At 38.5% G+C, this 25,270-nt stretch overlaps 4 protein-coding genes across 6 annotated transcripts; all 4 read right to left on the bottom strand.

The window, feature by feature from the left end:
* Positions 1 to 4,869: 4,869 nt before the first annotated feature.
* Positions 4,870 to 8,001, bottom strand: LOC148157653 (uncharacterized). The gene is made up of 2 exons (XM_088008759.1): positions 7,019 to 8,001; positions 4,870 to 6,726 (listed from the first exon to the last, which is right to left on the bottom strand). Exon 2 carries the CDS (start codon positions 6,352 to 6,354, stop codon positions 4,885 to 4,887), a length of 1,470 nt encoding a protein of 489 aa, XP_087864885.1. The 5' UTR covers positions 6,355 to 6,726; positions 7,019 to 8,001; the 3' UTR covers positions 4,870 to 4,884.
* Positions 8,002 to 9,575: 1,574 nt separating this feature from the next.
* Positions 9,576 to 13,594, bottom strand: LOC148157654 (uncharacterized). Of its 3 annotated transcripts, none has more exons than XM_088008761.1 (4): positions 13,579 to 13,594; positions 10,659 to 10,795; positions 10,051 to 10,158; positions 9,576 to 9,921 (listed from the first exon to the last, which is right to left on the bottom strand). In XM_088008761.1, exons 2-4 carry the CDS (start codon positions 10,747 to 10,749, stop codon positions 9,773 to 9,775), a joined length of 348 nt encoding a protein of 115 aa, XP_087864887.1. In that variant the 5' UTR covers positions 10,750 to 10,795; positions 13,579 to 13,594; the 3' UTR covers positions 9,576 to 9,772. The 3 variants fall into 3 exon arrangements, with proteins under 3 accessions (XP_087864887.1, XP_087864888.1, XP_087864886.1); XM_088008762.1 differs by lacking the exons at positions 10,659 to 10,795; positions 13,579 to 13,594 and adding exons at positions 11,395 to 11,543; positions 12,275 to 12,290; XM_088008760.1 differs by lacking the exon at positions 13,579 to 13,594 and adding an exon at positions 11,395 to 11,543.
* A 3,226-nt stretch (positions 13,595 to 16,820) lies between these two features.
* On the bottom strand, positions 16,821 to 18,202 carry LOC106921734 (lymphocyte antigen 6G-like). The gene is made up of 3 exons (XM_014993592.2): positions 18,102 to 18,202; positions 17,751 to 17,858; positions 16,821 to 17,609 (listed from the first exon to the last, which is right to left on the bottom strand). Exons 1-3 carry the CDS (start codon positions 18,196 to 18,198, stop codon positions 17,452 to 17,454), a joined length of 363 nt encoding a protein of 120 aa, XP_014849078.2. The 5' UTR covers positions 18,199 to 18,202; the 3' UTR covers positions 16,821 to 17,451.
* Positions 18,203 to 22,066: 3,864 nt separating this feature from the next.
* On the bottom strand, positions 22,067 to 23,295 carry LOC106912534 (uncharacterized). The gene is made up of 3 exons (XM_088008765.1): positions 23,156 to 23,295; positions 22,526 to 22,633; positions 22,067 to 22,387 (listed from the first exon to the last, which is right to left on the bottom strand). Exons 1-3 carry the CDS (start codon positions 23,202 to 23,204, stop codon positions 22,239 to 22,241), a joined length of 306 nt encoding a protein of 101 aa, XP_087864891.1. The 5' UTR covers positions 23,205 to 23,295; the 3' UTR covers positions 22,067 to 22,238.
* Between the last annotated feature and the right edge of the window lie 1,975 nt (positions 23,296 to 25,270).

Here is a 25,270-nt window from a genome sequence, read left to right on the forward strand (position 1 = left end):
GACCCCAACACAGTGTAGTACAGGCTCATTACACAATACAAAATGAAAATATCACGTCCAGACAAAAAAAAGTCAGACCCAAAAGATTATAGGCTAGCCGGTGAAGAAATCAATCAGTAAAGGCGGGGAACATTGATTTGCAACCAGCTCAAGCATCAAACTTGTTCTGAACATCTTGCCTGGACATAGTCTGTATGAGCCTGTTCACAGGTTTGACTAAGCGACCGAATCTAGACCTAACTTCCGTCTGTGCAGTATAGTCATCATGGTGCACAGTTGAGGTCTGGTCAACAGTGTGCAGAATAGCAGAAGCACCAACTGTATGGCCCACACTACTAAGGCTGGGGTCTGGGCCCCTTATGTCCACCGGGACGTCCACAACAGTCATAACAGCAGAGTCACCTCCCACAGATTGACTCGTCGTGTAGCCCATGGCCGAAACTGAACAGTCTTCAGGACTGGAGGTCATGCTCTTTAAGTCCACGACATCCCCCACTGATGAATTTGGCTCAGACAGCTGTGTTATCCATTCAATGGTTCTCCTCTCAGAATCCACATGCTCCGGATCAGGCAAAGGATCCACCACCCCTTCCAGAACTCCAGGTAAGTCCCCAACACTGCCACAATCAAAACCAGCACTTGTCTCATGCAAGGTTCTGTCGTCACTCTCAAGCGACATTTTCTCATCTCCTCTAAAGCCATCTGCTTCCGGGACTGAGGATGCAGAAAGTGAGATGGCAGAAGTAGAATCAGATATGTCATATGAGGGATCCACTGGGAGGAAACTGACCTGCATCAACATGTTCCTGTGAACCACCTTTTTCTGTCCAGTGACTGTGTCACAGATCTTATACGTATGTGTCGTTGGATTAATTTCCATCACAGTGTAGATGGTCGATTCCCACCGGTCAGCAAGCTTCCTCTTACCCCTCTCTTTTCTGTTAGCTAAGAGCACTCTGTCGCCGACAGCAATACTAGTGCCTTTCACTTTCCGGTTGTACAATCGAGCATGTCGTCTCTGTTCTTTTGAAGCATGGTCCTGAGCAATTGTCATTGCCTCCTTCAGGTCATCGGTAAGACATGCCACATACTTGTCATAGTTCCCCACAGCAGAGTCATCAAGGACTGTTTGAAAGAGGACATCGACAGGCAGGCGAGGGACCCGGCCAAACATGAGGTAAAAGGGGGGATAACCCGTTGTCTCATGAACCGCACAGTTATACATAAAGGCCAGTGTCTGTAAACGTCGTGGCCAGTCAGCTTTCTCTTCAGGGGACAGTGCACGGATCATGCCACCTAAAGTTCGATTGAACCGCTCCACACTTCCGTTCCCCATCGGATGATATGGTGTCGTGTGCGTCTTTCTGACACCTGAGACTCTGAGGAGCTCACTTATCAGCTGACTTTCAAAATTAGCCCCTTGGTCACTATGAATCCTCTCAGGAAAGCCAAAGACACAGAAATATTGGTCCCAGAGAACCCTTGCCACCTGCTTAGCTGTCTGGTCTCTACATGGAAATGCTTGAGCCATTTTTGTGAAGTGGTCAGTAATCACCAAGACGTCAACAGATCTGTTTCTGGAATCTTCGGCTGACCAAAAATCAATACATACAAGTTCAAGCGGTCTGGTTGATGTTATAGTTTCCAATGGAGCTCTGCCCTCAGGTTCAATGGTCTTACTGACAATGCATCGCTGACAGTGTCGAACATGGTCTCTGACATCCCTGTCTAGAGTCAGCCAGAAAAATCTCTGCCTTGTCAAGCCGAGGCTCCTGAACTGAGCTTGATGGCCTGCTCTGTCATGAACTCCATGAAGTACCTCAGTCTTGAGCGAGTCAGGTACAATATACTGGAATCGTTTCGCTTTGGTTTTCTGGTCCCGAGAAATCCTGTATAGCACACCGTTTCGTACAGTTAGTTTATCCCAGTGCTTTAGATACTTTGTCACAGAGACTGACTCTGTAAACCTCTCTCTTCTAGAGGGTCTTCTACGCCTCTCAACATAGTGTAGAACACGAGAGAGAGTTCTGTCTTCCAACTGTCTGTCACGGAGTTCACATTCAGTGTAGGTGGGTAAGGTGTTTTGACCAGATGGAATGAGCTGAGGCAGATGATGGACCATTTCAACGGCACGGGTTCTCGCACCAGCATCCCACTCCACTTGTGAGTGTAACACAGCAGACACATCCTCCATTGCAACAGACTGAGGGAGGAGTTGTAGTGGGCTGCATGTTGACTGACTGTTAACACTCACTGAGGAAGATTCTTTCTGACCACTGGACGATCGAAAGGCAGTCTGTATTGAGGAGTTTGAGACATCTTTAACTTCAGCGAGAAGACTGGCATAGGGTTCAGTGAGCAGCCTGTGGCCAACAGTCTCCCGAACAAATGGCTCACGACTCAGAGCATCTGCCACAATATTCTGTGGGCCTGGGATGTACTTGATGTCAAAGTTGTAACTTGCCAATTTAGCCACCCAACGTTGCTCACAACAGTCCAGTTTAGGCTTAGTCAGGATATGAGTTAATGGATTGTTATCGGTCCAGACTGTGAATTTATGGCCTTTCAACCAGTGGCTGAACTTGTCACAGACGGACCATTTCAATGCCAGAAACTCCAACCTGTGAGCTGGATAGTTCTTTTGTGACCGGGACAGAGACTTGCTGGCAAAAGCAATGGGCCTGGCTCGTACCTCACCCTGCCGAACCTGAGACAGAACAGCACCTATGCCATCCAGGGATGCATCAGTGGACAACACGAAAGGACAGGTGAAATCCGGGTGGGCCAAGACAACACTTTGTGTCAGTGAGGACTTCAGTTGTTCAAAGGCTTGTTCTTGTGATGTAGTCCAGTCAGAGGCTTTCAACTTTCTGGATGGCAATTTATTCTGATGACATTTGCCTTTCCTTTTGTCACCCTTTAACAAATCAAACAGCGGCTTGGCGATGGCAGAGTACCTGGGCACGAAATGTTGATAGTAGTTTATCATCCCCAGAAAGGATCTTATCCGCTTCTGAGAAGGAGTCACACCATCTGATTCCATGAGTTGAGCAGTTGTCATGTTGGTAATGACCTCGACTTTACTTGGGTCTGTTGAAACACCAGCTTCACCAACAATGTGACCAAGAAACTTGACAGATCTCCTCAGAAAGAAGCACTTCTTGGGAGCCAGTTTCAAATTGTGGCAATGCAACCTGGCAAACACCATCTCCAGGCGCCGCAAGGCAGATTCCTCATCAGGTGCAAAAACCAACAAATCATCCAAATAGCACAGTAAGGTCAGGTAGTTCTGGTCTCCGAATATGCTGGTCATCATGCGCATAAAGCTACCAGGGCTATTGCACAGACCCTGTGGCAGACGGTTGTATTCATATAAGCCCATAGGAGTGGTAAAGGCTGAATACTTCCTGTCATCCTCGTGGAGTGGCATGTTATAAAACCCAGAGGTCAAATCCATGGTACTGAACAGACTGTTTCCCCCCAATGCTGCCAGACAGTCTGCCTGATGGGGAAGGGGATGGGCATCCCTCAGGGTTCTCTTGTTCAACCAGCGGAAGTCTGTGCAGATACGAAGATCTCCATTCTTCTTCCACACTAGCACTAGAGGTGATGCATACTCGCTTGTGGATTTCCTGATGATCTCCTTCTCTTCCATCTCACTCAGGACTTGCCGCAGTTTCTGATACTGGCCAGGGGGTACTCGCCTGTATGGAAGCCGGAAGGGTCTAGTGTCAGAAAGGTTAATACGATGCACAAACCCCTTTGCTTCCCCACAGTCAAGATGGTGGCGGGAAAACAAACTCTCATACTGCAAAACAAGATTAGCCATTCTTGTCCTGCAGTCCTCAGAAACTTCACAAGACTCAATATCAACATCACTGAGCCCAACTGATCTGAGCATCTCTTTGACCAAACCGGCATCCGCAGTTGGTGGCATGACAGATTGTCCAAAACTAGCAAGTTGAATCTTTGAGCACTCTACACCATCCATGTCCTCCAATGCTACAATGGGGTAAACATCAGCTAGCTTTGTGTTGCGTCTCAATAACACAGGTCTTTCAGACATGTTAATGAGCTTCAATGGAACCCACCTGTCTCCCCATAATGAAGTCACAAGCTTAGCAACCAGAACACCCCGGGGTGCTGAGCGGGATGACGTGGGCTCTATCATGATGGTGCTACCTGGAGAAACAGAAGTGTTTCCGGGTAGTTTCCCCCACACGAGATACTCTCGCCCAGGCTCAAGGTAGGTAGCTGAGTTACACTTTACAGTACCAACCTTATCAGGAGCATTTCCATCCTTCCACGGATTAAGACCAGACAGCATGGACAGGAAACGTTCAGTTTCTGGATCCCCAGGAGAACACGGGGTGGACACCGTCTTCCAGTAGGACTCACACTGCTTGGATTGATGCAGGATGTGTTTTATGACATTGGTGCCTAGTATCAAGTCATCATGCTGACCTGGAACAACGAGCGTTGGAACCACCATTTTACAGCCATATACTTCCATCTCCACATCAAAAGCGCCCTTAGGCTTAACTCGAAGTCCGCCACATCCAACAAGAACCACATCCACATCAACTATGTTTTGGTCAGTTATCACTCTAGCCTCTTTCAGCTTCATTTCAGCTGCCTCACTGATGCTGCAGGCCATTGAACCACTGTCCAGCATTCCGCCCATTTTAAATGTCCCACCCATGTTCACAGAGGTGTAGAAAAGACTGTCACTGCTGCTAACTCTGTGAACATTCTGATAGACAACGACTCCTGAGCTACTACATAAACTCTTCTCCGAAGCGTATACAGTCTCAGCATCTGACATGTCATCAGTTTGGGAGTTGGTAGTGTGACCTGTACTGCCTCCCTCCGAATACAGGTCCACTAGTTTCCCTCCGACTGGGACTGGGAAGGAGTTTTCATGGGGCAGTTCAGTTTGGTGTGACCAGGGGCGAAACAAACAAAACACAGTCTCTCAGACATGCAGTGCGAAGTAGTGGTGTGACCTGAGTTATTACAGACTTTGCAACCTGCCTCTCTGCTGCGTTGTTCACGAGGCACATGCTGGAACCTCCCACCCCGGGTAGGGCGAAAAGTATTGCGTTGCTGCATCCTCTCCATCATCTGCTGAAACATGTCGACCATTCGATTGAGAAACCTCTCCTCTGATTGCTGAAGATGTTGTGTAACAAGGGGGACTGAGTCTGTGCTTCTAGTGTCCTGAGGACCACCCTGACAGGAAGCTGTTGTAGACTGGCATGAAGAGTGATGTTGAGATTGGAGAAAGGAGGGTGAAGGTAATGAGCTAGGAGGAGAGTAACAATGCTCATAAGCTGCCAGGCCAGGTGACACTGGAATAGGCTGCTCTGGGTTGATGGCAGCAACCTGGCTTCTTAGCTGTGGAGCACCAGTCGCTCTGCTAGCTGCCCTCAACTCTCTCTGGTAGTCATCAATCCTTAACTGAACATCACGCGAAGTCCACTCATGAGCTGGCTTGCACTTCAAAATGCAGGATAACTCTGGGTCAGGACAGTGTTTGACGAACATGAGAGCCACCTCATCATTCATGTTTTCCGTCTGCTTCCCACGTTTACGCTGACCCTCAAGAGCTAAGTCTGCTGCCTTGTTTAGTCTTATCCAATAATCAACAGGATTCTCCCTGTGTCTGGGCAGAGTAGCATAGAAATCGGCGAGGGGGAGACACGATGGGGTTTCACTGAAGTAATGGAGAAGAACATCATATATCAGTGCAGGATTCTTTTTAACATCAAGTGAAGGATCACTGCGTAATGCAATCTGCACCACATCCTTTGCTTTGCCCATTAAGTGACGCATGATCTCTTCTCCTTGACCACAGGTAGGTATTTCTTGTTTTCTGAGGTGCATTTTAGTCAAGTCAATCCAGTCACGGATTGAACATTTGTCAGTATGGTCGCCTCGATATGTCTGAAGCACTCTGTCAGGTTTAACATGGACTGTCACATGAGATAGTTCATGTCTGTCACTGTCACAGCATGAGTTCTGAGTGACACTAGAAGGCTGAGGTTCACTGTTCATATTTACAACACCAGCTGACATTAGTCTAGAAACAATTGATTCACCAATTTGTGCACCTAACTGCCCAACCATGTCTGTAAGGTGATGAAGGGCATCAACATCACTGCAGGGTGTGGAAGTAGGGGGATTCTCCCTCATGAACCCATCAGTAGCAGTACAACCTTGGCTCCTCCCTAGCCCTGATTCCGCACTAGCATCATATGTGAGGTTTGAATGTCCTACCGCTCCACTATCAGCAGTACGGCTGAACCACACTCCTCGACCTTTAGGCAATTTAGGAGTAGTAAACTGATCCATTGCTAACACACCAGCTACTTTTAACCATAAAATGTACCACAGTATTGCTTACAATCAAAGAAAAAAAACAAAAAAACAAAGCAGAATCACTTTTAATGGGATTGAAATAAAAAAATTTAGCACACCATAATATATATATTTCTTTTTGTTTTGTTTTTTTCACTCAGTGATCGTAAAAGAAAAGTGTTGTAATTCAGAGTCTCTTATTGACCTGACCACAAAAGGATCCCAAACAGTAGAATAGATCAGGTGCACAGCAACCACGGCGAAGAGCGTCAAGCTGATCTGTAGATCCAAAGGGTCACGGCACCAGTGTAACGGGTGGAAATTCAATGAGGCAATCAGGTTTCGATGAAATCTTCTTTTTTTATTCTGGAGAAGAAGAGTAAAACAATAAATCAACTTCCTCTTCTAATCTCCTTGCACTCCAGCCCACAGCAGCGCAGAACAACGCTGTGTACTAACTTTTTTTTTCCTTTTTCACTTTTTTTTTTTTTTTTTTTTTTTACAATTCAACAAAAATCAACGGTAACAAAAGAAGAAATCTCACAAAAATCAAACTAAAAACAAGAGGAGAAAAACGCCACCTGGTGGCCACAGCAACACAATAGACAGAGTGAAATAAACAGAGATAAAAAGGATAACTTAAAATAAAAACACATACCTGGAGAAGAAGAGTAAAACAATAAATCAACTTCCTCTTCTAATCTCCTTGCACTCCAGCCTAAATGTGAAAATAAAAACAATGTTCAACCGGAGTGTGCTGGATTAGCACCGGTTTTTCGCGCCAAAATTAAAGAAAGAAAATTATAATAAAACTGGTTATAAAAACCCACAATGATGGTAAAAACTGCAAAATAACACATTAACAAACAACAATAAGCATCATATGATAAAACTTCCACATAAACAACAACATCCGTACAGAAAATAAACATATATCGCAGCAGTGAACTTGTCTGACTTACCCACAGCAGCGCAGAACAACGCTGTGAGGGAAAAGGGGGAAGCAGAGATGCTATGAGGGCGGACCGAGCTACGGAAGCCCAGGAGACACAAACGAGGCAAAGTGTAGAAAGGCGACCCCCGCAGGCAAAACAGCAAATAATAAGTAAATAAGATAAAATTCACATATTCTCAATATAAAATGAATTACAAATTATAATTTTAAAAAAAGTACATTTGTAACTCTGTTACACTAGATGGAGCCAGCCACATATGGCCCGCACAAGAAGCTTGAGGTCAACTCTATTGCACTTCTCAGTCTCAACACTAGATGGAGGCAGCCACTGAAATGAAATTAAGAGAAGAAAAACCATTACTGAGTCACCAGAAATGACAGCACCGAAGAAACGCAAAATAGCAAGTGAGTGTAGGAGATTTCAAACACTGGGAAAAGAAATCAACGGAAAGTGTGTCTGTTTGATTTGCAATGAAGATGTTGCTGTGAGGAAAGAGTATGATGTCCGTCGGCATTATGAGACCAAACATCAGAACTACACATCGTACACTGGTGCCGAATGAACACAGAAAGTGTGAACCGCAGGTGTGACTGAGAATCTATATTATAGATATTGAGAATCTATGTAATAGATTCTCAATATCTATAATATAATAATATAGATACTGAGAATCTATACTATAGATTCTCAGTATTCTCTATACTAGAGAATAGTATAGAATCTATACTATTCTCAGTATCTATACTGAGAATAGTATAGATTCTCAGTATAGATACTGAGAATCTATACTATAGATTCTCAGTATCTATTATATAGATACTCATATAAAATAGATTATATGAGTATCTATACTCTATATTATAGATTCTCAGTCACACCTGAAGACTGTTCTTTGTACTTAAACAAGTGGCAACTGGACTCCCTCTCTTCTTTCAGGAGTTTCAATTTGTCCAAAAAGCTTCTTCAGGTCTAAACATTGGTTGGAAATATCAGGTGTACATTTGCAGTCAGAACAGTTTCTGACATCCATCAAACCGTAAATGGTTACCAAGTGAACCACAAATACAGACATTATCCACAAATGGAAAAGATCAGTAGACACACCCAAGAGTGGCAGCGTAAATAAATAATTAACCTTTACTTCACCAGGAAAATCCCACTGAGATTAAAAATCTTTTTGTTTCAAGGGAATCCTGGCCAAGACTGCCAGCAGCACAGAGCTTACAGATTTATGAGATCTGGATCTCCGTGGTGTTTTACCTGCTTAAATAAAGGAAATGAACAATTTTAGAACAATTCAGTTCAATTGGATTAAGTTAATCTATATAACACTAATTTTACAACAGATGTCGTCTCAAGGAAAATATTTTAACAGATTGATTGAAAAGTTTCCTATCAGAAGAAGCTTGCAGCATTCATTCCTCCTGGACCAACATGTTGCCACAAGTTGTTTAAAACTGTCTCTCATGAGAACCACACTTTCAGTGATAATCGAAAGGAAAACTCTTCTTTAACAGGAAGAAACCTCCAGCAGAACCTGGCTGGGTATGAGCAGCCATTTCTCATGAACAACAAGCTTCAACTTGCTGTTTCTTCAGGAGTGGATTCCTGTGCACAGAGGGCATTGCGGTTGAGCACATCATGAATGATTTCCATATATAACAATTCTGGTGTGATGATGGTGTGCAAGGCTCTTCTGGTTATTTAATATTGTTTCTTTGTAAGATATAAAAATATATTTCTTTCCTCCCTTTGATTGTAGCTGCTTTCAGATCTTTATCATAAATTAAGTTTCGTAAAATCATGGTGGTATTTGTTATAAATTTATTTCTAATTTGTTGTGATTATTTTATTTTATTGATTTACATGTGTGGATTACTTGGGTTGTAACCAACTTGTTATATGACAGTCATGTTGGCACCCAATACAAATAAATGTTCTGATAAACATATTGACATGTTCAACAGTCTAAACTAATCTCTTCACAGTTCAGGGAAATACCGTGTGGAATTTCAAATTGTTCTTCCTCTTCCATTACGAAAATTGTTTTGACATATTTTCAAAACATGAGAGATATGGGAGATAACTATTCAGTAGATTTGCAGTCAATGGAATAACCTGTTGTTTGTCATTTTATATTTGTTTTAAATACTGTAAAAAAATATGAGAGAAACATGCTAATTATCTTTAAAGGTTTTGATATTGAGAAGATCATATAAATAAAACACTTCACTTAGTAAAATGATTACAGTACAGCAATTTATTAATTGAGCAAATCATTAGTTTATTCCTTCATTGCTTACATTTGTATTGTTTTATTTTTAAAAGAGACGTATGTGTATTACATGATGAATATAAATGCTGCATATCTGTCCTGATTGCATGTTTGCTGTCAACTCAGCGTAACTGTTAATAGACAAAACAATAAACCAGAACAGGACCATGATTTCAGAGCCCTAAATAAAGAGCATCATAAGGGCTGAAGACAGGAGCAGCAGGGTGACACCAGGTCCAGTTGGTACGGCACCGTTGCACAAGTCCTTGTCACAGCAATTCATGGGAGAAATGCATCCTGCGCTGGGCGCACAGCTCTTCGAAACCAATCCTGTAAGAGCAAGAAAACTTCTCAATAGTATTCATAAATATGCTGTATAAAGTTCACATTCAACAAGTTAAATCTTTTTGCAAGTGATCAATTCTATCAGCAGAGATTCTCATACATATAACAGCTTACCATATGACTTGACAGAAGAACATCGGTCGAGATCATCAAGACAAGTTTCAATCTTTCTGCAGGCACTGGGATCAGATGCTGCACATGTATAGCATCTTAATCCAGATGCTAAATGAAGAACCAAAAGAATTAAACATGATTATCAATAACAACAAAAAACAAGCTGAGAACTTGACAGATGTGTGTCTTTCATATTAAACATCAAAGCCGCTTAAATACAAATTTTCAATTAAATAAAAAAAGTCTTAAAGCCTTTAATGGTAAAAACATAAATTGTTTGTACTGTTGAACACGGCATTAACACACCTCAGTCAAAACTGTTAATACAGAACTCAGTGCATTAATGAGTTCATTTCTGTACTAATTGTTTTTACAGAAATTAGTAAATCAACCAATCTTCAATAAAAACAAGACTCAAAATTTTGAAATATAAAATCCAGTTCAAATGTTTGTAAACTAATAATGAGAGCTTTAAAGAAATATTTGACTTACAGCTTTGAATGAAGTCATAGAGAAACTCCTAAACTTTAGGAGAAAACCTGAATTGCTTATAAAACTTAATCTTTGTTTTATTTCCTCCTTTTAAGTTAAATTCAATAAATTCTTACCAACAGAAAAAGTTACAAACAGGACAAGAACTCCGTAAAGCTTCATCATGAACGTAGGCTGTGCGAAGGAAAAACGTTTTCTTTCAGTCATTTCTTCTTTCCCTTCCTTTTCCTAAGAAAACCCGCTCCACTGGGACCTGAATAAAAAGAGCACTTGAATGACATCACATTTCTCCTAAAAACTCAGCATTACTTTCGTTCTGACTGGTGTTTATTCAGGATATTGGAATATTGTATTTAGAAAAAGAAACGTAAAAATACCAAAGTTAGTAACTATTAACATATTTTTATTGCACTGTATTTAAAAACAGTTTAAATAAATTAAAAAAAAAAACATATTTTTAGTATTCCACTTCAATCAAACTTATAGAAAATCAATCTGAAAGTGAGGCAAAATGCATCTACTTCATATTTTCACTCATGGTCTAAAAGGGAACATGTCAATGTAGTAAAACTTATACAGGTAATAATGTTATCACAATAAAGTAACTTATTAAATATAAAACCCTTATTTTCCAAACAAACTAATGTAAAAATATTTTGCATGTTGAGAGGTTTAAACAACATTTAGTTAGCTACAGGTTTTAGCCATGATATAAAGAGGTGATAAATTCTTAAATATTTCAGGTTTAGAAAAAAATCTTCTAAACCTGAAACACATGTAAAGTAAACGCTTTTACTTTACAAGCTTTTTAAATTTGATCAGTTCTTGTTTAAAAAGTAAATCTAATCAAACCTGCAGAGAAAGAGAGAAACAGCATCAGAACTCCGTAAAGCTGCATTGTGAACTTGATCTGCGTATCGACCTTCTGAATCTATCTGGGTCCTACAGACGGTTTTTAACCGTCTCTGGTTTCATGCAAGTTCCTACAGACCGCCTGTAATCTGAACAAACAGCCCACAGATGATATAATTTATTATTTCCAACTAATTCACTGCCAGGTACAAACCTGGTAGTGAATTAGTTGGAAATAATAAATTATAATATCAGGTTTGTGTTGCATTTTAGAACAAGTTAGCTGGATAACAAAAACAGACCAAAATAAAGCATTTAATATAAACTGCTATAAGTAACGACGTTTAAAACAAGAATTTCTGAGAGGACATGACTAAATAGGAGGAAACAAAAAACGAGGAAGAAAGTAAAATAATTCTTTTATCACCCAAAAAAACAGTCATACTGCAGTTTTAGTTTCAGTTTACATTGACAATGGCCAATATAGAAAAGTACTGAGTGCAACAATGTGAGAGAAAACTGTGGATTAAACAGGAAAGATCCAGTCACCATTTTGGCAACAATAAATCAACAATAATCAATTTTAATGGATATAAAAATCATATTGTAATTCAGCCATGAATTACAATATGAAGTGTGTTGCTGTGGTGTTTTTCTCATTCATGTCTCCTTTGACTTTCTGGAGGATATGAATAGTGCTGGTTGTAATAATTAGGGCTTCAAATGTCACATTAATCAATTAATAAATGCTCTGGATCATTTATGCTGACTGGATCAAACTTTTGTTGAACTTCCTGGCAGCAGATAGAAAGTTAATCTTGGAAGGAGTCCAGCATCTTGATTTGACAATTCCATCTTGTAAGTGTTTTTGTGCACACACCTCTTCCAGATCTGCCTGAAAGGATTCATCCCACTTGCAGATCTGGGTTCAAAATAATCTCTTTGTTATATCGATATGCTTCTTCTAATTGGAAGTAATATTAAGGTTTTGCAGTGGCAGAGGCAGAGTCATGACTGGATTCTAGATGGAGCTAAAGATTAGGATCAATTCAGGGATTCCTTCTAATCTTGCTGCTCTGCTCTGTTCCCTTTCCTTTTTTGCTTACTTTTCTCCCTGTTTAAAACATTGAACTAGATGTATTCTGTTGAATTGACACAACACTAATATTCGTATACAAAGAAGGAATCCACTAGGCAGGTACAGAAGAGACTTCCTGCAGAGGCTGCAGGTGTGGCACTTTTATGCAGAACTTTGTAAATTCATCTGAAAACAAAGAAAAGCCTTTATAAACTAAAAGGTGCATAAAGGTGAAGGATGCATAGGCATTGTGCTTCAAGCTCTGACTGTGGGACATTCCACTAATAAATATCTAAATAGAGAAACCTCTACAGAAAATCATGAGTGCTTGTATTCTCTGAATGTTTTTCTGTGGCTTGTGATGTCAGATAAAATTGTTGGCTTCATGGGAAAAAACCCAGCAGTTGATAATTTACATATTGGATAAAAATGATATGAAATGCAAGCAGGTCCAGCTCTTGTCACTAGTCATTTTCTTTTTGGCAAACTGTAACATTTAACACTGTGGAAAAACATTTATAAACTGTAATCTCCAGAGGTGGAAAGAGTTTAAAACAGTGTAGTCAAGTAAATGTAACCAGTGTAAAATGTTACTCAAATAAAAGTAACAATACTTCATTGAAAGTTTACTTTAAGGAAAATATACTTTTTTAAAGAGGAAAACTTCCTGTCTACTACATCTACTGTCCCTCCAATTAATGGTTTTCAGTGACTGACTCCTTACTAAGAATCTGATCCTCTCTTTTCAGCTTCAGCCAATACAAATTATGATCACAAGTGCCAGATAAAACTGATATTATATATATTTGCATTTGGACAAAGGTTGGCAGAGTACCCAAAGTACTCAAGTAGAGTAGCACTACTTCAACAGCACTCAGATAAAAGTAAGAAGTATTCATCGTGACAGTTTTGTGTATGTCCCGTTATAAATACTCAGATGCCAAAGGATTGGATGAGAATGTATTTACTGCACATGAGTGGTCATAGTAGAAACAATGCGGTTAGCTCCTCTACTGGTATGTCCATGACTGTATAACAAATTTAATTTAGCTTTTGAACATATTTTCTAATATTTTCTCAGAAGAGAACCAGATCGAAAGACTTACCACGGCAGAGCACTAGACAGACTGTGGTGAATTTCCGGTGTCCTGTCATATTTATAGGCAACCAATAGAGGGCGCTAAAAACGCCTAACAGGAAAAAAAGGCCTAACAGGAATGAACTAACACAAGAATGGAAACGTGACAAGAAACAAGACTCAAAGTGCTAACAGACATCATGAAGGTCTGTTTGCAGAAGATTTGGATAAGCTAACTGGGAAAAGAGGGTCAGGTTAAGTTGAAGCAAAGGTGAACTCTTTGGATGTTGGTAAACATGTTTGGAGGAAGAATAAGTTCTATGTGCCAAAAGTGACATTTGGGTTCAGTATGAGCTGTCTAACAGGAAATAGCAATGTCAAACCTCAACTGAAAGAACAGCACAAGTTTTATCCTTCAACATCAATGAAGTGCAATGTGCAGTAGAATTGGCAGCAATAATTAAGATTTTATGTTATCAAGCATAACGATAGCCAAAGATATAAAGGAAAGTCTATGTCTGTTGTTTCTATACTGTTGTTTTTATACTTTATACTGAAGACCTGAAAAAAGCAGCTGAAAATCATCAGAGAGAAAATGATAGATTTTCTGACTTAGTCTGAACATGACAAGTCTGCACCTATTTTCCTGCTTAGAAAGTCTATTGTTTTTGTGGATAAAACAGCAGAATAGAATAGAATAGAATAGAATAGAATAGAATAGAATAGAATAGTAAGTCACCTTAAAGTTGACATTGCAGTCACATCTTTAAAGCAACTTTAAATTCCAACTTTAAAGTTTTTTTTTTATTTAAATTGAAAATTATTTCTGACACACAAAGTTTTACAACAAGAAATAGTTCCAGGTCCTGTTTGCACTATTTGAAACATAGCAACTCACTTGACACATGTGACACTTTATAACTGTCACAACCACACTTCTGAAACTTAAACTTGCGGTTAAATGCATGTTTCCACCAAGATGTTTGTCAACCTGATCAGAGAACAACTGGAGCAACGATGACATCTTTTCTCCTTTCCTACTCTCATTACCAGAATGGTTACACTTTTCACTGTAAAGACCCCTCCCATACGTGGAAAGCAGCAGTGCAAAAGAGTCAAAAATAGGCTGGTTTTTATGAGATGAGAATCTCTGTTTTACATCAGATTGTATTTTAATTTTTTCAAGAAAATAAAATAAATGCCATCAACATAAAGATGACTTTGGATTACAAGTAAAAACTGTTCAGAAGAAAGAAAGCAGAGTCAAGGATGATATAATACAAAAAACTTTTTTATATCCCAGATCATGCTAAAGGCCATATATTGAAGTGACAGTAAACAAAGAAAAAAAAGTTATATACCTTGTAACTGTTTACAAGCAAAATAGAAAACCATCTTAGGTAGAACCGTTATTCTGATTCACCAGAGTCTTCATTCTGAGGACACTCACATTGTGTGTAGACATTAATAATGACAAATTCTTTGTTTTCAACTTTTAAATGTACAATACACCAGTCCTGATGACATTTAGAACTGGATCCAGCTTTTTGTGGAATAGAATAGCTACTCCTCTTCCTCCTTTCATTAAACCCATAGAAAGATCCACAGGAAATTCACCAGCTCCACAGAGACAATCATTAATAGAGTTCAAACTTCTCAAATCCTGTTTCAATGAAAAAGTTTCTTGTAAACAAAGAATAACACATTTTTGCAACAGTCTATCCACAACCAGATTAAATTAGTTTTTGGAAACACGAAATCAAGCTGAGGCAAAAGATTTGATATTACAGTGAACATTTTTACACAGAATACCTTTCATTGCTGTGAACAGCCCGAGTAAAAGACAGAAGGGACATTCAGAAAAATAATTCAAACTGATTATCTTGTAGGACTGGACTGGGTAGGGGCCAAAGGAAACCTTCACAAAGTCTGGGCAACGGTTGATGAAGGGTGCTTCAGACGATTATAAGAAAGTCTGCTTGAGAAGTTATTGGCTTGTCATAAGTATAAATAAATAATTTCAATAGAATAGAAAGCTTTCATTGTCAATGTACAACAAAACGCCTTGCTGCAGTGAATTCACAAGACCTACATCAAGCTGCTATTTTGTCCTAACATAAGTTAAAATATGTAAAAAAGAAACAACAAAAGGTAAAAAATGATAAACATGACCAGTTACAGGTGAGGGGGCTCAGCACACACCCCTGTGGGGGTTAGTTGGTGAGAAACTTCTTCTGGATACAGATGAGGGGGAGAAGTGTGAGGCTTTGATGTTTAACCGCTCCAGCCAGTTAAAGACGATAGGCATGGCGGGAGTCACTGAGGTCGGCCAAGGTTGTCTTTTTCTGATGATAGGTGCATTTGACTAACAAAGAATGAAACTATTTGTTTGACAAATTTATTCCTGAACATTCAAACCCTTTAAAATGTCCACCCAGGTTTTGGGTCATGTAGGTCCAGTTCAGGATAATCACTATGTAATTGTCTTAGATTCGACTCATTGTCCTCCTGCTGTGGTGAAAGAATAAGAAATCGCAAGATTTACTTTTAAGAGTTTATTTTTGCGCAATGTGTGACATAAAAACAACAAACTTCTATGCATTTTGCTGGATTTGTGAGTAATAGATCCACAGTTATCCATGGTTTTGGGAAAGGCAAGAAATAAATATGATTTTGCAGATTAAAGTCAAAGAACTGTGGCATGAGTTGTGTGCTGACATTATTGTAACAATTACATCTTCATGTATTTTGGCTTTATAAGTCTTCATTGAATAATTATTCTCTGATCCTGTTCATTAGCCCAGCAGAACTTTACGGTCTGCGTAGGAAAGTTCTACTATTGTGTCTGTTTTTAGAACCTCGCTTAAGTGTGACTGGTTAGTTATGGAGATAAACTGTTAAACCCACATCGCTCATGTCCATATTGCATTCACCACAGAAAGTTGTATCGCTTGTTTTATAAGTAAAATATAAGGTAAGGTCATTTTATTTATTTTATTTTCACCAATAAGCCAGTTCAAAGTGCTTTACATGAATTAAAAGGAAATACAAACAAAACAACAAAACCAAAAGAAAGACAAAAGTGTAAAAGTATAAAACTACACATTGGTTCCCATATTTAATAAGAATATAATTGTCTTACATGACTGTAAAGAAACAAATAAAGTTTGGGTAAAATATACATATAAAATGACCTAAAAATACAAAATAGATGAGAAATTGATATATTTTGTGCACTTGCAGAGATATTCAGAGAGACTTGGACTTACAGATTTTTCAATTTGAACCTTTAATTCAAAGAATTTTATTTCAGTTTATTTATATAACATTAATTCACAATACATCATCTCAAAGCACTTTACCAAAAAACCCAAAAGCAAAACAGAACTGCAACAAAAAGTCCCCCAAGTCCATTCAATCCAATCATACATATATATTTTAATTGACCCCAGTTATCAAATAATGTAGTCAAGTTCATGGGTTTCAAAAAAGTTGTTTTTCTAAGGAAACCCTGCTGATTGCATTGAGTCATTCACTTAATTGCTTATATTGTGTCACTGACTTTGCAACAATCCCTCAGCAACTCTAGTGGAGAGGAAAATGTCCCTTTAACAGACAGAAACCTTCAGGAGAACCTGACTCAGTGTGAACGGTCATGTGCCACGACTGGCTCAGGGTTTTAGTATTCAGAGCACACTCACAAAAAAGAAACAGAAGCACTAATTCAGGAGTACCAAGTATTTTTGGGAAAAAAATAAATACAACGTTAAAATGTAGGTCACTTGGACACATGTATGTTTTCAGTTCTATGTCATTTCACTATGTATCAGACACTTTCAAAGCTTGAAACTAGAAACTGAGTCTAAACAATAAAGAACTGACATAATTTACTTTTAGAGCCTCAAATGAAGAGCATGACGAGAGCTGAGGACATCAGCAGCAGAAAGACACCAGGACCTGTTGGTACGGCTCCATTGCACAGGTTCCCTTCACAGCAAGTAGTCAGACCATTGCACGGTAATTCGGATATTTTGCAACCCTTGGTGACTGTGTTTACAACTGCATACAAGGATAGAAAAGCAATCAGAAACATCTTAACAACATATACTGCATGATTACCATAAATTATACACAGAGTTGCTTTAAATGTTTTCAAAGCAGTACTGAGGACTGGAGCTCCAGACTAAATGGAGAACTTACTTGGTAGTTTTACAGAGACGCAGTTCTTGATTCCACTGTCACAAGTTTCAATGGATGTACAAGATTCCGGTTTAACATTGATGCATGTGTAGCACAACAAGCCACATGCTAAAGAGAAAAACAGAAAACAATTATTTCAGCCACAAACAGACAAAAAAAAACTGACAATGTAACATTTATCATCTAAATATTTACTTCTCAGTGTCTTTAAAATGACAATTTACATGCAAGAACCAGAAACAGCATGTTAAATTATGTCGTTAATGTTATGTTAAACATTTTAGATTTTAAAAACAGTTAAAAACACAGACATTAAGTACAGCATTTATTTTACTCAATATAAATTCTCACCTGCGGAGACGGTCAGAAAGAAGATTAGAGCTCCGTACAACTTCATCTTGAACTTCAGACGTCTCTCAGCCTGATCAGTCAACTGGAGCAAAGACATCCTCTTTAAATCTTTTTCTTTCATTTTTAATTGAACATTTGCATTTTTCAGCCAAGTGTCCTCCCAACTATTGTGAATAACAAAATAAATAACCAAATACTATCTAAACAAATTACCTAGGCAGGACAGAGGCCTCGTATTAAAATTTAATGAATAAATAAGCTGACTTTGACTCTGCAAAACATTAGGTGTGATATAGATAACAATTTTGATTTACAATTTTACTGGCTATTACAGTAACTTTTTAACTTTTTTTGTACTTTCACACCCACAAAGACAAAGTAAATGTCAGGTTGTTTCTGTAGGTGAAACCAAAGAATTTAAATACCATCCATGTCATCCTCGGTTACCAGAAAAAGAGTTTCACAGGAAAACAGATTTTAATACTATTATTGTGAATTAATTATTTGTTGTTGGTTTATCTATTCAGCCACTGTAAAAACACAGAACACCCTTTTAAAGCGCTGAAGGGTTGTATTTTAAAGTGTAATGAAAGTTGCATGGTTTTTATCAAGATATAATATTATTTAAATTTAACTTAATTAATAAGGCAAATACAAACATTATCAAAACACTGCACTCACCACCAGGTGGTGGCACTCACCACCTGGTGGTGAGGAGAATCAGCAAGATTCTCCTTCTTCAACCAAACTGTTACACTGTTATATTGAGAATATCACTAATCAATGTGTCTGTCTTATCTGTACACAAAGAACATGACTTGTCATTCCAAAGTACTGACAAGTTCATTCACTTAGACTTTTAATTTAGAGACATGAATAAAGGATATTAAGAAAGAAACTTACTTTTCCAGTTAATCCATGCAGTTATGCTTTTTGAACAAATTGTTCTGAGAAATGCACTTACTGTTTCGCAAACAGTAAGTGTTTGCAAAACAGTAAGTGGTAGAGCATGCAGCTGCTCTACCATGGAAACCCATTCCATGAAGCTCTCTGCGCTCTGTTCCTGAACTAATCTGAAGGCCACATGAAGTTTGGAGGTATGTTGTGATTGACTGCAGAAATTTGGCGACCTCTCTGCACTACGGCTTCAGCGGCCACTCCATCAGTTTATGTGGCCTGAGTTGCTGTTGTTCCCAGACACTTCCGTTTTGCTATATAGTTTACAGTTGACTGTGGAATATTTAGGAGCGAGGAAATTCATGACTGGACTTGTTGCACAGGTGGCATCCTATCACAGTTCCTTGCTGGAATTGCATGGGCTCCTGAGAGTGGTCCATTCTTTCACAGATGTTTGCAAAAACAGTCTGCATGTATCTATTATTTAGATGGGTGAGCAAATACTTTTGTTGATATAGCGCATTATAAGAACCTTTTTTGAGGCAACAAAGTAATACAGTCTGCTTAATACCTTTATTCTAAACCAAAAGCAGCATGTTCAATATTAAATAATGTTACACATTTTAAGCCAGCAACAGTGAAACATAATGCTAATAATATTTTGTAGAGGAGAATCTCTGTTTTACATCATATTGTATTTCAATCTGGAGAGACTCAGATGGAGAAAAAAAGTGATTAAAAGAGTTTAATGACAAAATAAACATAAAAATAAACACAAAGTCCTTTGGCGTTCAGGCCCCGGCTGGGGATGTCGAGCTGGACTTCGATAATCTTGATGAACATTCCTGATGCAGCATAGGGCCTGTACTGGTGGCGGCGGTGGGAGGAGGATGAGGCCTGAGAGCCGGGAGCAGAAGGTGGAGATGGGCCGGAGATGGGTTGATCGCAGCTGGTGAGCAGAGGAGGCCATGGGTGAAGGTCCTTTTGAACTGGAGCCCAAACGGTGATTAGCTGGAGCGAGGCTTCGGCCGGCACGATAGGTCCAGGTTGCAGAGAGGGAGGCGCTGATTGATTTCGCAGGTGTAACTAGAGAGTCTTCCAAACTGAACTTTTGTCAAGACTCCATTTGAAAGAAAAGGAAAAAAAATGCTTGCAACCTGCAGATAACTTTCGGTTACAAGCAAAAAATGTTCAGGAGAAAAAAAGAAGAGTCAAGTAGGATGAAATAAAACTTTATTTTATTTCCCAGGTCATGCTAAAGGCCATCCTTGGAAGTGACAGTCAACAAAGGGAAAAAAAGTTGTATATCTTTTATGAGCAAAATAGAAAATGATCTTTGGTAGAATCGTTATTCTGACTCACTAGGACGAGTATAAAACATTTACAGTCAGGTATCTTGTAAAAGAATTAGCATAACAAGAGATCCACTGTTAAGAAAACATTAACAAACTGGTGAAAAGCAAACATTGATCTAGCTAAAAATTAACTCCAGTAAAGATAAGAATATTAATATATAATTTTATAGGTTTTCACTGTAAATGGTAAATGAAGGAAGGAAAGGTTTTCTCTGCAAGTGAAACCTAAGAATTTAAATCCCATCCATATGTTCCAAAGTTACCAGTAAATTAGTTAAATAGTCAAAAATAATTGGGAAAGCAGATCATTACTATTATTGTGATTTTTTTTGTTTGTTTTATATGTACAGCCAAGGGTGTATACAAATATAACTTTATTTTAATCCAAACTTGTGTACACAATCCCACAAAGTACTTAAAATTGTAGTCATCTATTCAAGATAAATTAAAGAAAAAATAAAAAAATATGGATTCTTTTGTGCACCACTTATTACACCAGTTAAGAAACTTAAGCTGCTACATAATAGAAACATTCCTTAAGTCACTACAAAACATTTTCATGCTATAGAAAACCACATGAACTGCAGTTGTATTTTTTATTTTTACTTTTTGAGTGGGTGGTGATCTGTGACCAAATAGAAACTTTACGGAGAGATAATTTTCATGCTATAGAAAACCACATGAACTACAGTTTGGTTTTTTTGGTGGTATGAATTGGTTTAGAAAGCCTTCATATGACTGCCTGTCAAGTCGGCCCTACTGTCATACATTCTGCTTTGAATCTTGGTTGTATCTAATATGACTTAGATTAAGTTAGTTTTTGGAGACAAGAAATGAAGCTGAGGCAAAAGGTTGTGGTTTCTACACTTACCCACCAGAGGTATCAGAGTGGACATTTTTACACAGAATACCTTTCACTGCTAGGCTGCAGTTGGTAGCACTGTTACCTTGCAGCAAAAAGGTTCTGGGTTTGATTCCCGGCCCGGGTCTTTCTGCATGGAGCTTGCATGTTCTCCCTGTGCATGCGTGGGTTCTCTCCGGGTACTCCGGCTTCCTCCCACAGTCCAAAAACATGACTGTCAGGTTAATTGGTTTCTCTAAATTGTCCCTAGGTGTGAGTGTGTGTGCATGGTTGTTTGTCCTGTGTGTCCTATGTGTCTCTGTGTTGGGAAAAAATAGCTCGGATTCTAGGCCACTATAGCAAACCGTTTCCTGTTAACCACACTGTTTCACCTTCTTCATCACTTACTTTTCATTCTCAGTGCTGAAACTTTCCCTGAGAACTAGAAGATCCTAAATTGCAGCTGATCATCAAGACATTGTCACAACACTACTTCATTATGCTGTTTACAACTGTTCTTAGGAGAGTTGGACTGAGAAGTAGTTTGTATGATGAGATCAGCAGACTCCCAGTTCCACCAGGCATTTAGTAATTGCTGCTGCTGCTGCTAGTCTGGAGATGAGTGGTAAACAGCTGCTCTGTGAGGTGAAAGCTCGACTGGGGCCTGTAACTCCAAGGAGGAGCTTTGTGCAAATAGTCAGCACTTTGTGTGAGCAACTGTTTAACTTCAAAAATGTATCAAACATGCATGAAAAAATCAAAGCAACATTCCAGGTATGTTTGTGATGACAAGATAATATTATACCATAATATAAAGAGCTGATCAAGTTATCTTTAAAAATGTCGATATTGAAAAGACCACATAACAGCAATTTGTTTGAGCATTTGAATAGTTTATTCTTTCATGGCTTACAAATCTAGTTTTGTTTAAAAGAGACATATGTGTATTACATGTATTTGTCCTGACTGCATTTTTGTTGTCAACTCAGCATAACTGTTAATAGACAAAACAATAAACCAGAACAACATCATGATTTCAGAGCCTTAAATAAAGAGCATCATAAGGGCTGAAGACAGGAGCAGCAGGGTGACACCAGGTCCAGTTGGTACGGCACTGTTGCACAAGTCCTTGTCACAGCACTTTATGGGAGAAGTGCATTGTGCCTTTTGCAAGCAGCTCTTGGAAATCAATCCTGTAAGAGCAAGAAAACTTCTCAATAGTATCCATAAATATGCTCTATAATGTCCACAAAAAGTTCATACAACATGTTAAATCTTTTTACAAGTGATTAATTCAAGCAGCACAGATTATCATACATTTAAAAGCTTACCATCTGACGTGACAGAAGCACAACGGTCGTAACCATCAGGACAAGTTATAACACCTTTGCAGGTATTGGGTTCAACTGTGAAATATGCGTAGCATCTCAATCCGGATGCTAAATGAAGAACCAAAAGAATTAAACATGATTATCAATAACAACAAAAACAAGCTAAGAACTTGACAGATGTGTGTCTTTTATATTAAACATCAAAGCCACTTAAATACAAATTTTCAATTAAAAGAAAAGAAAGTCATAAAACCTTCAACAGTAAAAACATAAGTAAATTGTTTATACTGTTGAACATGGCATTAAGACAGAGCAGTCCGAACTGTTAATACAGAACTCGGTACATTCAGTACATTTCTATATACATTTTTACAGAAATGAGTAAATCAATCAATTAATCAATCAATAAAAACAAGACTCAAAATTTGGTTTAAATTCTCAAAATACATAAGATCCAGTTCAAATGTTTGTAAACTAATTATGAGAGCTTTAAAGAAATATATGACTTACAGCTTTGAATCAAGTCATAGAGAAACTCCTAAACTTTAGGAGAAAACCTGAATTGCTTATAAAACCTAATCGCTGTTTTATTTCCCCTTTTTTTTTTTGTTAAATTCAAGAAATTCTTACCAACAGAAAAAGTTACAAACAGGACAAGAACTCCGAAAAGCTTCATCATGAACGTAGGCTGTGCGAAGGAAAAACGTTTTCTTTCAGTCCTTTCTTCTTTCCCTTCCTTTTCCTAAGTAAGCACGCTCCACTGGGACCTGAATATAAAGAGCACTCAAATGACATCATGGCCCTCATAAAAACTCAGCATTACTTTCAGTTCTGACTGGAACTGAAAGTAATGCTGTATTCCAATACAGCATTACTGTATATTGGATATTGGAATATTCCAATATTCCAATTGAATATTGGAATATTGTATTTAGAAAAAGAAACGCAAACTTGTAAAAGTCAATAAATGATATTAACAGATCTCTGAAGTTGTATTTCCTCCTTGGAAAGTTTAAAGCTTCTTAATGACCCTCACCTAAAAAATTATTACTGTCTGATATGGAAAAAAAAAACAAACACTGTCAACGTTAACAGGCTTCTATCTTTAATCTTGACTGATGAACAATCAAGGTTAATGCTCCCGTTAGACAAACTGACTCTCCTATAGTTTTTAGAGTCTAAGATTATGTGGGAAAAAGCTTTAATACCAAAAGCCAGTTTAGTATTTCAAAATAAGTGTAATATGTTCAGTTGAGATTCAGTGGTGGAGAAAGTACTTAAAAAAATTTACTTAAGTAAAAGTACAAATACACAGACAAAAATGTACTCAAGTAAAACTACCATATTAACATTTGTACTTAAGTAAAAGTAAAAAAGTACTGGCTTTTAAAAATACTTAAGTATTAAAAGTAAAAGTACTTGCTGAATGCATTACCTAATCCCTAATACAATATCATTAAGGGAACAGATAGTATTTAATTTTAACACATTAGAAATGTGCCATTTTAATGAACAATGCCACAGATAAAGCATGTTTTATTGCATTTACTCTGTAACACAGTTTCGACTTAGATATGTGATTCTATGCATCATAATTTCAGGGATGGAAACATCTCGTCTCCTGTCCTAACATAGCATGAACGTCACTTTTTTTTGCCACTAGTAGCATTTATTTTGAAAGAAATCCAACAGAAAGGGGATGGAAAGAAGGTGGGTGGGGGAGGACATGCAACCGAGGAGCCACGTAGCAGAGTTGTAGTCAAGACCACCTACCCAAGACCAAGTCAAGACCAGCACCCCGCGCTATGTGACACACACACAAAAAAGTTTTACCTATCAAAATTGCTTCTCAAATTGATCTGAAAGATCCACATTCCCATAAAACACCTAGATATTAAATACTTAGAGCTGAAATAAATTTAATCAGTAAAGATCCGTCCAGAAGAATCGGATCGTTCCTGAATGTCATATCAATGCAGATTTTGGTCACAGTGTTGTTCCATATATGCGACACCTCAGTCAACACCTCCACACAATAATTCAGCGCATGAGTGACAACTTTTTTTCATCGCAGATGCAACGTGTGTCTCTGTACAGCTAGCTTTGCTTGCATCACGTCCACAGATCTTACGGTCTTTAAGCTTTCCTTCCAAGTGACGCTAAAAGTTGGACAAAGTCCCCACCGTCTGTGAAAGCGACGGTATCTTGTGATACATGTCGCCATATCCTGTGATTTATGCAGCGATACTATATTACTGACGATTAGACAGATGTCTTCTCCCGTTCAGAGGAAACCACTGCGCATGTCTGGAGCTCCGCGTGCGAGTAAAGGGGGAGCGACAACAGAGACTTAAGTCACGTTATTGCTTGGATATTACGGCACCACCTTAAGTCCCTTAACTTCACATTTTTAACGGCCAAAAGCGCAACGCGACTTGGATGTAACGAGTAACGCGACACTTTTGTTGAAATGTAGTGAAGTAGAAAGTACAGATACTTACTGTAAAATGTAGTGGAGTAAAAGTAGAAAGAACCCATTATTAAATCTACTTAAGTAAAGTACAGATACACGAAAATTCACTGCTGAGATTGCATATTACTTTTAAAAAAACTAATATTACAATAGATAATCCATTAAAACTTAGTCGGTATATCATTCAAATGTGTCACCTTTTTTTTAACGGTCAAAACTGGAAATAGTTTCCCACTCCCGTTGTCTTGACAACGGCTCAACGTCATTATACG

This window comes from Poecilia mexicana, unplaced genomic scaffold (genome assembly GCF_051168715.1).
Source record: "Poecilia mexicana isolate PSO_F unplaced genomic scaffold, ASM5116871v1 scaffold_9, whole genome shotgun sequence".
NCBI lineage: Eukaryota > Metazoa > Chordata > Actinopteri > Cyprinodontiformes > Poeciliidae > Poecilia > Poecilia mexicana.

Bases quoted from the DNA above. Each gene is read 5' to 3' on its own strand.
- LOC148157653 (XM_088008759.1), bottom strand. From the start codon at position 6,354: ATGGATCAGTTTACTACTCCTAAATTGCCTAAAGGTCGAGGAGTGTGG.
- LOC148157654 (XM_088008761.1), bottom strand. From the start codon at position 10,749: ATGACTGAAAGAAAACGTTTTTCCTTCGCACAGCCTACGTTCATGATG. The intron at 10,159-10,658 runs GTAAGAATTTAT...TTCTTCATTTAG, and splicing joins GTTTGTAACTTTTTCTGTTG to CATCTGGATTAAGATGCTAT. The intron at 9,922-10,050 runs GTAAGCTGTTAT...TTGCTCTTACAG, and splicing joins TTCTTCTGTCAAGTCATATG to GATTGGTTTCGAAGAGCTGT.
- LOC106912534 (XM_088008765.1), bottom strand. From the start codon at position 23,204: ATGATGAAGCTTTTCGGAGTTCTTGTCCTGTTTGTAACTTTTTCTGTT. The intron at 22,634-23,155 runs GTAAGAATTTCT...TTCTTCATTTAG, and splicing joins GTTTGTAACTTTTTCTGTTG to CATCCGGATTGAGATGCTAC. The intron at 22,388-22,525 runs GTAAGCTTTTAA...TTGCTCTTACAG, and splicing joins TGCTTCTGTCACGTCAGATG to GATTGATTTCCAAGAGCTGC.
- LOC106921734 (XM_014993592.2), bottom strand. From the start codon at position 18,198: ATGTCTTTGCTCCAGTTGACTGATCAGGCTGAGAGACGTCTGAAGTTC. The intron at 17,859-18,101 runs GTGAGAATTTAT...TTTTCTCTTTAG, and splicing joins CTTTCTGACCGTCTCCGCAG to CATGTGGCTTGTTGTGCTAC. The intron at 17,610-17,750 runs GTAAGTTCTCCA...CCTTGTATGCAG, and splicing joins CGTCTCTGTAAAACTACCAA to TTGTAAACACAGTCACCAAG.